This window comes from Xiphophorus maculatus, chromosome 12, assembly GCF_002775205.1.
Source record: "Xiphophorus maculatus strain JP 163 A chromosome 12, X_maculatus-5.0-male, whole genome shotgun sequence".
NCBI classification, from domain to species: domain Eukaryota; kingdom Metazoa; phylum Chordata; class Actinopteri; order Cyprinodontiformes; family Poeciliidae; genus Xiphophorus; species Xiphophorus maculatus.
The window spans coordinates 27,805,250-27,821,440 of record NC_036454.1 but is presented as its reverse complement, the minus strand read 5'-3'; the positions used below and the strand labels follow the sequence as shown (position 1 = coordinate 27,821,440).

The window sequence follows — 16,191 nt, the reverse complement described above, 5'->3', positions numbered from 1 at the left end:
TCTTATGTCAATAGGCTGTTAAACCTATGCAGCTGTAACTTTAGTAGTACAACCCTTATTCTTCAGCTATTTCCAACTAAATAGTAAAGTTTGATTTTTAGCTGCTTAGAAAAAAGTTCTGGTTTATTTCTTTCTCATTTTTCTTTTTTTTTTTAAAGTATTTTCCTTGGTTTGAAGGAGAGCTGTACTGAAATCGCTAATAAAAAACTTCTCCCTATGCACACACAACTTGGCGAGCGAGACCAGTCAACGGCGCTTTGTGCTGAATGAGTCTCTCAGGCAGGGAAAAAAAAAAGACCTGCACTCGCACGCAAACAAAAATGTTGAAAAGAGACTCAAGTGACGTGAAGGCCAAGGCGAGCCGGGCTTTCAGAGCTCTCGCTTTTCTCTCCGTCAGCGAAGGACACGGCTGAAAAGGAAAACAGCCATTACTTAATGAGCCACTTAAAGGCTGCCCTCTCTATTTAGTTTTCATTATTTTCATGGTAAACCCTCCACTCGTTGGCTGCTCCGCAGACAAGCGCTGAATTAAATAACAACTAAAAATCACACGTGTGGAAAATACCTCCGCCGAGTGACAAATATGATTACCGCCGTTTCATTTTCAACTCATTTTCTTCTCCAAACTCTTGTTAACTCTTGTTAACTCTCGTTAACACTGTTTATTAACGTGAGGGGAATCAGTGAGGCGAGGAACTGGAAAGGGCTGGTTGAAAGGTGAAAAACTGGAGGGGGGATACAAATCAGCCGCAGATAATTACGGAAGAAGGGTGGGGGGGGGGACCATCTGACAGCACCATCCTTAATCTATCGCAGACTCAGAGACAACATCTTAATCACGGCGTAATAACATCCTGTCATTCACCGCAATACAAACACACAGGCAGGAAGATGGAAGATGACACAGAACGACTGGCAGGAAATGGATAGATATAGACGTATATGTATAATGCCTAAAACAAGCTTTGTGTGTGCCACTTAATGTGTGTCAGATGCATTGTCAAGGCTCAGTGTCTCCGCTACTCCTTTTAAGTGTCTGTAAATAAAGAGAGCTCTCTTTTGGAGTATTATGCTTTCAAAGAGCTGCAGCTCAAACTGTAAAGCGATACTTCAAAATCTGGCAGTACAAGAGGAGTGTCTCAGCAAAGGAAAAGCTGTCAGGATTTCAAGCTCTTTTTTTTCAGCCTTACAAAAATGAAGAACCCCAATTACATCCAATGAATTTAAATAACTAAATCATTTTTATTTATCTTTTTTTTTCTCTATGACTTTTAAGTACGCGTTTGATTTGGCTCACTAACGGTGTGCTTAGGAAGTCCCATCTTGGCTCATTGGGGAAACCAAAGTAGCACAAAATGTGTGTTTGCTCAAACTTAAACAAGTGTGTCATGTTTTAGCGCATTTTGTGACCACTATTAAGAAAGAAAAAACTTGCTGTGTGCAGCAGTTTCCCTGTTTGCTGTATTTATTGCCATTATATAGCTGCATTTTCTAAGCTGGATGTTCTGTAAACATATTAATACCACCACTATTATGTTTTGTGACATTCCATTCTAAAAGTTTAGTCTATTTCCTTTAGATTTATAGGACCAACAACATATTGGTTCTGAAATTAGAGAAAAATCACTTATGGCTTATTAAAGTGTCTTACCAATAAAATCCTGAGATGTGCAGCCTCTCAGGAGGCTGTAAGGTAAAGTCTCCTTTACTTTGGTGGTTCTAACAACAAAAACAAGTGGAAAATCTGCCTCACAAAATGTTCTGATAAAAATGAAAGTAAAGGTGTGTAATTTAATCTTTTTGTAACTACAAATGCTCTGGATGAGCTGCAGTGATCAGTGGCTCAGGTTGGAGAATTCATGGCAAGAAGGCAGCCATTTTTGAAAGAAAAGCTGCAATAAAATGGTTTATGTCAAAGCATACGTATTAGTACGGCCCAGTCAAAGTCCAGACCTGAATCCATTTGAGAATCTGAGACAAGATTTTAAAAATTCTATCTCTCAGATGTGCAAAGCTGGAAAATACAAATGTCAAAAGACTGCACCAAATTGTTGTTATGATCGTTGAATGCCACACTTTTCAGATTTTTTTTTTTTTATTCACCAAGAGCTCTGAAAGTAATGCACCGTTTTCCTGCTGTTACACAATTATTCACTACATTCTGTTGGCTTGTCACTTAAACTCCTAACAGTATTCACTGAAACCTGTGGTCACAACAAGACAAGATGTGAAAGCGCTTAAGGGGTATAAATAATATTTCAAAGCAGTGCTACGTGTCAGAGGTGAAGTTTATACATGTGCTCCAAAATAATTTGGAGTGAGTCAAAAAGATCTCAAATGATTTTTTTATTACTACTATTTTCATTTTCATAATTTCTGGCTGAGATGAATTTTGACCTTTTAATCAGCTTTTTTTTAAAAAAAGGAAAAAAAGACTGTTCCCAGAAAGAAAAAAAAAACATGTTTGAAATATGGCAAATAAAAAGTAAACCCAGACAAGACAAAAAAAAAAAAAGAAACATGGCCGCAGTTTGTTTTCTTTCGCTTTTCAGCCGGTGCTTCTGAGCCAGACTGAGCTTCCCATATTTTCACAGCGAGGTTTAGCTGTAAGTGATAGTCGTGCTTCCATATCCACATCCTCACACTTCCACAAACACACTAGACCCTTTCTTGAGTGGATATATTTAGGTCACTGGTCGATGGCTTGAACAGAAGCACGGAGGAAGTCCAATGTTGACTGTATGTTTGAGAGAGAGAGAAGGAAGGCCTGTGAATGTGACCGTGCATTTATCAACCGTGCTGTTGCCTACAGCGTGTGACAGTTAGAGAGAGAGCTGGGGCCCGGGGACGTCCCACTAACATTAAGAAAGCTCTCTCTGTGGGATGTGTCAGCCAATGAGCAGCCCCAGCCTCAGGGGGGGGCTGCCTTGTTAATTAAAGCCGGAGTTGTTTGTCAGCGCCGGCATATGATGCACAGCGCTATCACTGTCGGGGGGGAAAGAGTGAGAACGCGAAGCAAGATTGCTGCAACCCCTGCAACAAATCTGCTGCCTCACCATGAAAGGCAAGACATCTCAGTACAGCGAGGCGGGCGGCAGAGGATCGGAGTGGCTGTGACCAGTTTGTCCTCAAGTGGCAATCAGTGGAGAAACGTTATACAGACTGTGGGGACAAGGGAGGGAAAAAGGTGTGAAATTATTGGATTTTTCAGGCTGTTTTAAGGCGTCTGTAACCCAAACATCTTGAAACGGCGCCACCGTTAGCTTGAGCGCAGGTACGGCCGACATGACGTGTAATGTGCCAGCCTCGTTTATCGGAACCGGCGGTAATGATTTGCGGAACACCCCGGACTGAATTGATTTTTTTTACTGCAGCAGGACACCGACGTTCAGTCCCAATTTGTTTTGTTTTATATTGTTTGCTTGTTTGTTTGGGTTTTTTTTTTTTTTAAAAAAGCTGTAGTTATGTGAAGCTGTGAACTCCATCTAGGCTTCCAGTGCATTTGGAAAAGGAACATTACACATCATCCACCATGCTTAGCAGGCTTTATGTGTTTTTCCACACCGTCGTCAGTTTTCCACACCATGAGCCAAGTGACCAGAACAACTAACATCTTACCCTTGCTAGGTAGCAAATCATGAGTGACACAAAGTAGGATGCAGATTTGGGTCGGTGACTCGTGACCATAACAGTCCTATTAGTGACTATAATTATTGTAGTAGTTTCAGCTTTTGGACTACGATTTATGAGCCTGAAAGTCGAAAACTATGTTCAGAACCGAAGAAACAGTTTGGATGAAAGATGCTTTCTGTTTAACAATTTAGGATGACTAAGAGTCTAATCCAACGTCTGCCTTTTGTTCCAATGGCGTAAGACGATGTATTACGGTAATAAAATAATGCTCATCATGCATTTGATGCTAGGTATGAGTATTTATATTGCTTATTTGTGGAGTGAACAATTCCTTTCCATGACAAGTATTTTGATTCTAACGACTTTGAGTGCTGTCTTTTTTAAAGAAAAAAAAGCTAAGATTAGCTGTACTGTCAAGATAATTTTTAATATTTTATCTACTGCTGGTTCCATATGACCATATTTAATATCAATAAATTCAAAGGTATGATACATGCTGTTATTTATGCATTTTAGTCATAATAATAGCTATTTTTAAGTTATTGGTGACCTTGAGAAGCCAATTTTGAAATAGGTATGTTCTTTAAGAACAGTGTTTGTAGATTTTAACAGCAGAGACATGCAGTTACCTAAAAAAAAAAAACTGCCGTATTTTCCACACTATAAGGTGCACCGCATCATAAGGCGCACCTTCAATGAATGGCCTATTGTAAAACTTTTTTCATATATAAGGCGCACTGCATTATAAGGCGCATAGAATAGATGCTACATTAGAGGCTGGGGTTACGTTATGCATCCATTAGCTGGAGCTGCGCTAAAGGGAATGTCAACAAAACAGTCAGATAGGTCAGTCAAACTTTATTAATAGATTACAAACCAGCGTTCTGAAAACTCCGTTCATTCCCAAAATGAATAAACAGCTGTTTGATTATTTTCCCCGAGGTAAAGTCAGTGACGTGGTATTTTCGTGACACAGTTTATCTTTTAACAGCAGCAAGGTATAACATATAGTGGAGGGGAACTTTTCCTCAATTCAATAAACACGTAAAAAACAGTCTGATACTGTTGCGGTAAATCAAACGTTAGTGCAATCACAATATAAATCCACTTCTGCACCATTGATTCATTCATGTTAAATTCTCTCGCTGCTGCTCTGTTCCCGTGTTCTACTGTGTGACTGATCGCCTTGAGCTTAAACTCTGCGTCGTAAGCGTGTCTCTTAATAGGAGCCATTTTGGGGTTTTTACACAAAACCCAGCGTGCACCGCGCACTTCTTCTTCTACGGGGGAGAATGAAGTCGGCGGCTGCTTACCGATGTTGCGAGACCTGTTGTGGCTCAATATCGATCCATATATAAGGCGCACCGGATTATAAGGCGCACTGTCGGCTTTTGAGAAAATTGAAGGTTTTTAGGTGCGCCTTATAGTGCGGAAAATACGGTACAAATAATAAGAAAAATAATATTGTACTGTCACTTTTATTATCAAAATAAGTACCCAAAAATATAATTGCATAATTTTAAGGTTGCATCACATTTTATGGTCATGTCACATTGTGAACATATCACCAAATAAGCACCACAACTTTCACAATCCATCTATGCCTCACTGCTAACCCCAGCACTACAATCATGTGAAGTTATGTCGTGGCATCCCTCACATCAGCATGATGGATGCTTGAAACTGAAAGGGCAAATGACAGTAATACTTCATTACAGTAATAAATATTGGGGCCCATAGGAGTGCTTACATTTCCTTCCCAAAATGTTCAGTTAATTTGGTTGAAAAACCAACAAAATGGTGATACAAAGAATCAGCGGAAAAATGTGAAATCCATTCCCTTGATCTTACTACACATGGACTCTTCAGATTAGGAAAGCATCAAAAGTGCAACAAATACTTCTAATACATAACAGGACTTGATCTTCCACATTCCTCATTTTCTCTCATTTACATTTGCGCAAGTTGTTTTCTAAATATAGCACATTTAAATGCTACATAAATAAATCTTGGCCCAACTGCCACTGGCCAAACTGTTGCATTCAAAAAACACCAAATACTAAGTCAAACATAAAAAACAAATTGCAAGCAGAATAAGAGAAATAGAAGCCTAAAGAAAAGAAATTGCTAACGGTTATTGACCAAATATCCAATTCTAATTGTTATAAAAATATCAATAACTGCAGTTGCCTAAGTTTGATTTTTTTTCTCTCTCCACTGAATAAAAAGAAAACTGTGAGATTACGCCACTGCAATGAAAGCTGTATTTTGACACTTTTTACACACCATCACCCGGGGCGTCAATAAACGTTTCCCCCCACTATGTCTTTCATCTAAAAAGGTGATGTTCTTACTTGAACTGTCATCTGCTGAGTGCAAGCTGAACTGTGATGATAGATAATAGCCAACAAGTGGTGTTATCTGCGTGCTAACAACAGTGTCAGTATTTCAGGTGGAAATCTGCTCCCTGGAGGACTTCAAAGCACCTAATTAAATCTGAGAAAACACACCCGTAAGGAGGTTCGCTGCCGCCGCGGATTCATACGGTAACATATGGACTGAAGACAATAGAACAGAAACTCCCAGCTTCTCAAACAGCTACTTCCAAGCTCCCCCTCGGGCAAAGGACTTAATTTGTCCATTGTGCACAGAAGAGCTGCCAAGAGCAGATGACGATTAGTGTGCAAAACTGTAGGCAAACACAGACGTGAGGTAGAAAAGTCTTTATCTACAGATCCTAAATACAGTCATGACCTATGAGCTTGTTTACTGCAAGAGCACCTCGCCCTCTCCCTAATGTCGCCACAGTGTCCGACTTAAATCCCCATTTAAGTGATTTTGTAAAATCACCCTGTGGAATAACAATAACAATAATAATAATTATTATAATAAAAAAGGACCTCAAACAAATCTGTAAATTCACGTTGAAGCAGATGAACAGAAGGATTGTAGGATTAGAGAGGGAGGGGAGATTTACAACTTCAGAGTCACACACGCACCAAATGGAGCAAATAAAACATCTTATTAATACTGTGACAGATGGATAATTGTGTCATTTCCATTATCCGCTCACTTGTTTGATACCCACTGGGAGGCTTTAAGCTGCAGCTGGTAATTATTTTACAGCACTGCTGTAAGGTGACAAACTATCCAGGAAGTGTCCAGGAAATTGCACTTCCAGAAACTGGAATAACTCCCAAATGTGGAGCATTCTAATTTATGGTCCAAATTGTTCCCTTTAGGCTATTTTGCAGTGGGCTGCGGGGGAGAAGAGGTTGTTCACTGAGCAATTTCAGTGCACAGATAGTAAAATATTCCCTCATCTCAATTTTTTTTTTAAAGGAAGCACATAAACCTTGCAGAGGATCAGTAGCTGTACATTTCTGTCCTCCAGAAACCAACAGAAGCAGAATGCCTCCAAGTGAACCATCGCTAACATTTTTTTTTTCTTTTCTGAACAGTGTAGGAAAGTGTGACAAACTACCGCGGCTGTGCATGTACAGTCGATTTGCACAGGTAAGTAAGCGGCTTTCCTATGTGAAGCCGGGGAATTCAAAGCAAATAAACACGACGTAATCAAATGCAGCTGTGGCTATAAATTGCTCCAGGCTGCAATGAAATGGGTTATGGGGGAGCAGGCGAGACCACCGTACTGCCTGAGTCCCATCAGCGCAGAGATGAAATACCAACAACAAGGAGGAACAGAGGATTTTTAGAGCCAAAGTGCTTTAGAGAAAAACACATAATCTGCAGATAAACACACACAGTTGAGAAAAGGTTACTCTGAAAACTTGCACAGAATTTAAAGATACACAGACACTGAGAGATTTGTTTTACTCTAAGGAAAGATGTAAAGTCCAACTTTAAATTTCAATACAATTAAGAGGATGAATGTGGAAAAGCTTATCAAGTCCAAGACCTCTTCAGTAGTCCCATGAGTCCCATGAGGTTGAGTGTGTGTGGAGGGTGTGTCACGGTGTGGGCCTGTTTCTCTTCCAAATGCCCGGAAAACCTTCTTGGACTCTATAGGTGGTAAACTCTTAAGTAGTCCCTTAAGGTGACTTGGAGAAAAGACTATATTCACACAGAAGGCAGATGCAATCCAAATTGGACTTTTTTTTCCTATGTGCAACCTATATCCGACTTTTCCATGGCAGTTTGAACGGCACAATTACGATCTTTTCATCCCTCCTCCCCAAAAAGGAAACAGATTTGAACCACTTCCAGATGTGTATCTCATAGTTTTCAAAGCGCCTGCAGTCTGAACTGTCATGTCGCATTTAATCCGACATTTACACCATTGACATGAGACGTGTCAAAGAAGCCAGACCAGATGTAAACAAGTGCTGAAAATCATAATTATAAAATTATGAAGGAAGTCTACGCCACTGACGCACATCACAACATAATCCCACCACTCTCAGCTCTGACTACACATCCAGACAGACTTCTCTACAGACGTTGCAGTCAATGTCCCACAAAAGACCATCACTATTAGTTGTTCTTTTCTGTTAGCTTCCATCGTCTTGTTATGATCTTGTGGCAATCTTGTCGGCTCCCATTGCTGAATAAACAACGGGATCCACGGTCGGCGGCATCCATTGTTATTTCCGTAAACATATTCCATATTAATTAGAAGTACATAAAGAAATATGTGTACATAAAGAAGAAACATGCACAGGGCATCAAGGTCCACCTTCTTGCTACTCTTCTTCTATTGTTCGTACATGTTGTGTAACACACACAGCTGGTCACACATTGTTGGTTCCCAAAACAGAAGGAAACCAGCATCGGTTCTCAACAAAATGCAGATGTTCGGAGGCACGTGAACTGAACCGGTACTGGAACATGTGTTCTGTGGAATCATGTTGTGAGTGATCTAGAGCAGGGGTCTCAAACTCCAGTCCTCAAGGGCCGCTGTCCTACAGTTTTTAGATGTGCCACAGGTACAAAACACTGGAATGAAATGGCTTAATTACCTCCTCCTTGTGTAGATCAGTTCTCGAGCCTTGCTAATGACCTAATTATTCTATTCAGGTGTGGTGCAGCAGAGGCACATCTAAAAGTTGCAGGACTGCGGCCCTCAAGGACTGGAGTTTGAGACCCCTGATCTAGAGAGAATGGTCACACCAAAGAAAAATGCTCAAAGATTTCTCTCTCTCTCTGCATGCGCCAACCTTTCAAAAATGCTTAAGAATACTAAACCCTGTCCTTCTGGTGAGAGAGGGTAGTACAAAGACATGGGAGGTGAATGTATTTTTAGGCTCCTGGCACATCTTTGTCCACATACTGTATAAATCATCGTTGGAAAAACAAAATCAGATAAAAACAGAATAGTGAGATTTAGGAATGGGGATTTATGGTACCGATTATCATTATTTGTGATAAAGTTTGTGTTATGAGAGAAATGTTGATTCATCATTGTCACCATAAATTCAAATTAATGTTTAACCCCCCGCCCCCCACCAAAACTGTCAAGATTGTTAGCTTTACTATTTCCTCCACTGTTTGTCCAATGGTAGTATCGATAAATATCAATAATTGAAAAAAATATGACTGAATGCAATTAGTGTGTGCAGTTTAGTCATGCAAATCCCACTTCTCTGTATGCCTATATTTTTAAAAAGTATCATTTGTGTTTGTGGGGTATGACTTCTATGCCATACACTTACCTAAAAAAAAGTAACAAATAGCTCTTATCGTCAATAGTACCACAAAATATCATGATAAAGCTCCAAGTCCACCCGCCCCAATTTCCAGAAAAATTACAAAAGTATTGTTGTATAATTTCATATTCATATTCCTTTATTTAATCAGGTAAACCCCGTTGAGATCTAGATCTCATTTTCAAGAGGGACCTGAGCAAAAATTTGCAATACATAGCAACCTGGTTACAAGATAAAAACAATTAATAATAATTTAAAGATGGAGTTTCCCCAATTTTTACACGTAGATATAAACACACCAGGGCTGGCTATCAGTCACCTCGAAGAGGTTAAGAGCAGCACACAGCAGCTCAACGGTGGCCATGCTGGCTTACTGGAGCGTGATGCAATAGGTCAGAGCTATTCCCTGGCTGCCGTGTCCTCCTCATAATTGATGGGTAATTAGCGCAGGTAGTGTAGGTCATGAGTTGCACTCGAGCATGCAGCGAGCAGGTGAAAGCATGAGTCACGGCCGATGATGCGATGCCTCCAGAGGACGCAGACTTTTTTTCATTCTTTTTTTTTTTTTTAAAGGGGCGTTTTCACTCAAGCTACGCTACAGTGCAAACAAACGCGGCGTTTGTCGCGTTCGGCAAACGGGAGATGAAAGCTGGCACAAAGTGAACGCGCTCGCTCCGTCTCCCCACACACGCACAAGAATCAAAGGGCGCTAAAAAGCTTATTTTAATTTCACCGGATCCAGCAGCACCCTTTAATAAGCGCACTCCATTTGCATGCAAATCAGACCAATTACCAGCAAGTAGCTGGGATGCAAGTATCATTTCACATAGAGCCGTATCATGCCTCATTTGCTTAGCCTTGAAACATAAGCTTCTATGTACAGCAGAGCGCACTGTTACTCTCTGTGTTCACTCAACACTGATTTAGCACTTGACTAAGAAAACTATTATTGCTGATAAATGTGTAAAACAGAAACTGGATAATTATCTGGCTTCACATCCCCCAGCGCCAGCCAGTATCTCCTTTCATTTGAAGATAAAGCCCTCAGAAGAAACCCAATCTCTGCTGCAGCGAGGTACCCGGCTGGTGTGAAACTTGGGGAAACTAAAATGACAACTGCACAAGAGCCGACGTAAAAAGATTACCAACAGAGCATGAATTTCACCCGCGTCCTTGCAGACAGGGCCAGTCAGAGGCACTTTGCTGCGTCTGACTTTAAAGTCTCTCTCTCTCTCTCAGCTAGAAGTGGTGTCCATAAAACTCAAAAGGGTAGAAATACTTTACACAACACTGCGTGAAGGCGTTTCTATTGAAACAAAGTTATTTGCGGGGAAAACAAACGCTTTAGTTTGTCTCTTATTGTCGCCATCAAACGATGCATCGATGTAAATCATCAAAGAAATCAGGACTTTTTGTCATTTTATAGCGCGTACCAACAAAGGCCTTTACTGGCTAATGCCGATTTATACTCTACTTGGAGCTCTGATTTTCTTTAATGGTTATGTGTAAACTTTTTGTTTAAACTCAAATTTAACAAATATGGGCTACAAAAGTTCTTCAGATGCCATTAAAAGGCTAAATGAAATCTGATTTTGTTTTGCCGATCACCAGTCAGAGGTGATCGTAAAGAAGAAACATGCACACTGATTTGTTCAGTGACAAATTGTCCAATTTTAGTCACTGGCCAATCAATTGGTCCACCACTACATATCTTCAACATCCCAACACCAACATTTTCCGATTACATCTATTTGCATCAGAAACAGGGACACAGTCGCAGTATTGCCATGTGTGTGAGAGTCACTGTGGAATATTGTTAATATTGTGAAAGTAAGACTGACTGATAACAGAATTCACATTTTAAATGGTTTGTAGCACTTTGTAATGGTTTATTTTGGTTAGAACTACAAAAACACTACTTTCTATATATGAATCCATACTTTAACTTTGAGATTTTCAAAAGGCGACCAATATGTATAAATCAAAAATGTACCATGAAAGACTTTTACTGAAAATTCAATAGGATAAACAGAACAGTGATGCAGAATTTTTTTTTAGCCTTCCTGTTATTTGCTAAAGAGCTGCTCTCTCTCTCTCTCTGTCTTGCAGCCGAATTAAACCAGAAACATGTCTGATGTGACGGTTTCTTTGTAAAGAGCTTCAAAGACTTATTTGGCTTCGTTTTAATGCTAAAAATATTTACCAATAGGGCACTGGGCCTGGCCGTCAAGGGCATTGGCGGCCATTGCCCGCTCACAGTCAGCCATGCCCCCCCTGGACTGGAAGCTGTTTGTTGTTAATTAACCTTAAAGTGGCCAACTCTCTGTAATTCTTCTATCAATTTGATAGAGTAGGGGCTTCCACACTTCCCACATCGGTGCCTTCTGTAACTTTTTTCAGCAGTTAAAAGTGTGTAATCCGTTGTTAACACATCGTAACCTGCTCTTCCGAGCCGCCTTTAAACGCAACATTAGCGCTACAACGCGCGCTGGGTTTACGCCTGTGTGGCAGTGAAGGAGACCTGCTGCTGCTGTGCAGAGCTGCCCAGGTGTGTGTTAGAATCATGGCAGCAAACCAGCAAAACGCAAAGAACTTTGCATAGTTTTTCCTCCAAGCCAACCGACTGAGTTGAGTAATGCTGTTGGATGCAGGTGTTAGCAAAAAAATGACTAGCTAACACCAACACACCACGTTAAGCTTGTTAACAAGGCTACTGGTGTTGTCTATGTTCAAAAGTGGGTAGTAATTGTTACATTCACTTGAGTAACTTTTTTGTAAAAAAAAAAAAGGTACTTATAAGAGTAGTTTTACTGCACTGTACCTTTTTCTTTTACTTGAGTAATATTGTTATTGCTACGTGGAATCGTTTTTCCCCCAAAAAATAAACCAATGCCCCCCCTGTTAAACTCGTCTGGAGCAGGGGCTGCCTTTGACTCGTCTTGACTTAGTACCAACTTCCACATAAATGGTAGCTACAACCTGGTGACATAATCGCTAACCAGAGTGAGTTTCCAACTTGCCAGTCCCCAGTCTGGGGTGTTCCGGGGTAAAAAAAAATAAATTTCTTCTCTGGTCACTAGCAGATGTCTTGGTACATTTTGACTCAAAAAGCTATGTAACCACTGCTGACCCATAGCTGCTGAACTTTACAGATGGGAGGTAGGAAACTGATGATGCAACTAAAACTGAGTGAAGCGTGAGCGTGGACAACTGGTTGAGCAAATCTGACTAAGCTGCATGTAGGAAGCAGGAGTGCTTATGACCATCACTCTATGGGATTGCTGTCCTTAAACATGCCAAGAAGCAAAAGAATATGGCAGTATAAAAAAAACCTCAAATGAATAAACAGTGAAAGGTGTCAGGAGGAGAAACCTCCTTTTCTGACACCCAGCATGCCAGAGAGTAATGATAGGAACAGACTTATCAGCACATGGTATATCAGGCTATAACAGATGAACCCCGCAGTAGGCAGTTTATCAAAGGGCACAATGTCAAGAGCACACTAATAGCTGGTAGTGAATGAGAATATGAAGCAACACATCAGCCATAGCCAAAAGTGACAGGACAACATGTTTATTTTTTCTTCCCCTCAATAAAACAGATGCTGTCAATAATTAACCGCTCACACACAAAACTTCTAAGATTCAGTAAACCAGACAGATGTTGTAGCTGCAAAACATTATTTTCCCCCCCATTTCCTTTTTATGTCAGCACAGACCTGGAAGCCCCCCAAAACAAACAGATATGGACCCACACAGCTGTCAGCAGCCCTGAGGAATCATCATCAAACCAATAGCTGATCCAGCCTATCAGCTGACATGAAGAGTCAAGGTTCTACCTGGCGTCATTTGAAAGAAACTAATGACAAATTAGACCAGACTTCAACCTCAGTGACCCCCCGGACTTTTCGATAAGCATCACTGATGATGAGCAGAAACACACAAACACATGCACACACACACACCCACACACACACACACACACACACACACACACACACACACACACAAAGGGAACTGATACAGCTCCTCCTTACCTCCAGACGTTCCAGGCTGATGAAGCTGGCAATAGCAAATCCATCAATGATATCCTCCTCCTGCGAGCTGGACTCCCGTCTCTTCCTCCGAGGGGGGCGCGGGGCTCTGGCGGCGGCAGCGGGGTGAGGCGTCTTTTTAGCGGCCGGGGAGGCGGCGTCTCTCCCGGGACTCTGTCCCTCCCTGTCAGAACAGGAGGAGTTGGGCTCGGGGCTGCGGGCGTCTTTGCTCCCCGGCTCCCGCAACCTCCGCACCCTCTCCCGCTTGGCCCGGCATCTCCGACCCTGCTTCAGTTTCCCATCCATGTTATTGGAAAGAGCTTGCATGCAGTGTCAAAATAACACGGGAAAAAAAAAGGAAAAAGAAGAAGAAGAAAAAGAAGAGGAGAAAAAAAAAACTCCACAGGACGTGCACGCCCACAGACTCGCGGAACCGTATAATAACAAATAACACACACTGGACTGAGAATTAGAGGCTGCGCTATAACGTGCGGATAGCGCCGCGCGCGCGTGTGTGCAAGTACGCGTGCGCGAGCATGTGCGCGTGCGCTATAGTGTGTATATGGTGTGTGTGTGTGTGTGTTCGCGAAGGCGTCTGTGTGCGCTAGTGTGGATGGGAAGGCAAATAACGCCTGAAAACACTCAGTGACCTTGAGTACAAACCTCCCCGATTTCCACTACGGCGAGGCAAATGTTCAAGTATCCCGCACAGTCGGCGAAGGAGCGGGCGAAGCGGCGCGGATCCGCACGCTTTTTCCGTCACGAATCCGCACGGTGTCGACGCGGCGTCCGTGAAAGCAGGTGCAAAACGGGCAAACTGTGGAAAAATCCGCGCATTACAGCCGCCTCGCAACTTTTGTTGCACGGGAATCATAGCCAGCGATGTTTGAGCCTGACCACGCAGCGTGCCGCAGACGGCGTAGAGGAATCATGTCGCTGGCCGTTGTTCTTTTCCACCACCCCAGCCCATGATCCAGGACTGTCAGACACGGAGAGGGAGCTCGCGGGATACTATCCGTCCGAAACCAACACGTACGAGTGTCGCGAATAATCCCCGCACGCGACGCCGTTGAGTTTTTAAGTGATATTCCTCCTCCTCGCTTCAGGGGGTAAAGAATCCCAAGTCTGAGAGAGCTGTACTTCTGCGCAATATTTCCACCAAGGAGGGAGAAAATAAATAAATTTAAAAAAAAAAAAATTAAAATGACCCGAGCCGTCCGAATAAACCAACCATCCAGTGTGAAATCAAACTCCACAAGGCGATGAAGCGGTCTCTTCCAGCTCAGATAATGTTGAGTTTCCCCTATAAATCCACTCCAGTCCGTCCCCCTGGCTGCTCAGTTGGCTCACTGGCTCATGGTATTTTCAATTCGCATAATAAGGCTTTGATATGTGTCCTTAAAGCGACAGGAGTGATTAAAATCTCCTCTCCCTCCCTTCTCGTTCCCTTCATCCGAAATTAAGAGACGCACTCGAGCTTCAGAAAACCCACATAACTGACGTATTTCCGCCACCCGTGGCCTACAATTTACCAAAGGAAGGAAGCTCGTTTAAAAAAAAGAAAAAAAAAGAAAAAAAAAAAGAAAGGGGGGGAAAATCGTTCTTTGACACGGTTTGGATGTATTTTGTATGTCTGTGTGCCAAAGCAGATGCTACGTCCAGGGGCGCTACTAGAAATACACAATGGGGTTGTCACCTGGGGGCTGCTTGGAATCTTGGGGTGGCTCATCAACTTTTACTGGGATAGTTGCAGTATTTGGGGAATGACTGGCAATAAAAACTGACTTTATGTGAAGGACTAAAAAATACGACATGTATACATAAATAAATCCCCCAGCTAAATGTTATTTCCTTTCTTAATTTGTATCAAAAACTAGGGCTGTTGACGTCAGCACGTTAGTCCATGGATGCATGCGGTTAATCTGAAAAGTTTAAAACATTAATATTACATAATGCAGATTGATTTAACCCAAACCTTTCTCTCCTTACTAGGGTTACTAAGTTCACAACAGCGCGGTCTTGTACTGCGGTCATTTGCATTTGCGAAAAGATGAGCGAGCACGGTCAGACTAGTGTGCTCTGTGGCACATTTCACTTTGAAAAACAACATTTGGACGTTGGGATAAAATCAATTAGTAGTCTGTAGTTATTGCCACGATGAATTATCCATCCGCCGAAGCCTTTATGAAGGCAGTTCATATAGTCAACGTGTCTAAATGACATTTGAATCAAAGCGACTTCTTTTAAACCGTCCTGAATGTAAAAACTTGGTTTGGTTTGAGAAATGAAAAGATTTTCTTTAACATTCTTGTTAAGAAACATTTTTTTTACATTTACAATTCAAGCTTACAAAGTTAAGCGTGGTGATCAATAGTGATTAATCACAGCGCTATAGTGTGATTAATCTGGTTTTAAAATGTTACTTATCAAAACACGTGCAGATGTAGAGTTTTCTTTTGAGCAGCATCATGCTCTGTGGATCTGAGAGACCCTCACTCCCCAGGCCTCTCCTTCCCCATTGGAGACTCAACCAGCTGAGTCATGTGCTTCCCTACGACAGGTTATCACTTGTAGAAAAGAGAAGCACACACACACACACACACACGCCGACGCATCCATCATCAGACTGTGAAAGCTCCGTCTGCTGCTCTGCTAAAGTCACCAACACAAAGTGTGCTCAGCCACATTTTACTGGCCTGTAAAGGTCAACATTTCATGAGCGCGCTGTAACTATTTGAAACATATGGGTTGTCGAGCTTACCCTTGGATTAGGCTTTTTAGATTCATGTGCTTCTGGATCTGCAGCGCGGGAAACTTCCCCGGTGACATCTGGGGAATCCTGTACCGCTGCCAGATTAA

The 16,191-nt window shown here is 41.8% G+C and overlaps 1 protein-coding gene across 6 annotated transcripts in view; it reads right to left on the bottom strand.

The window, feature by feature from the left end:
- The window catches only part of fbrsl1 (fibrosin like 1), a 356,926-nt gene extending 342,121 nt beyond the window's left edge, over window positions 1-14,805 (bottom strand). For 5 of the 6 annotated variants that reach the window (XM_023343195.1, XM_023343196.1, XM_023343200.1 and 2 more), the window contains exon 1: window positions 13,336-14,805. In XM_023343195.1, the coding sequence (XP_023198963.1) occupies window positions 13,336-13,659 (324 nt within the window). In that variant the 5' untranslated portion in view covers window positions 13,660-14,805. The remainder of the gene's footprint in view (window positions 1-13,335) is intronic. The other variant, XM_023343199.1, reaches the window with a different exon arrangement.
- Between the last annotated feature and the right edge of the window lie 1,386 nt (window positions 14,806-16,191).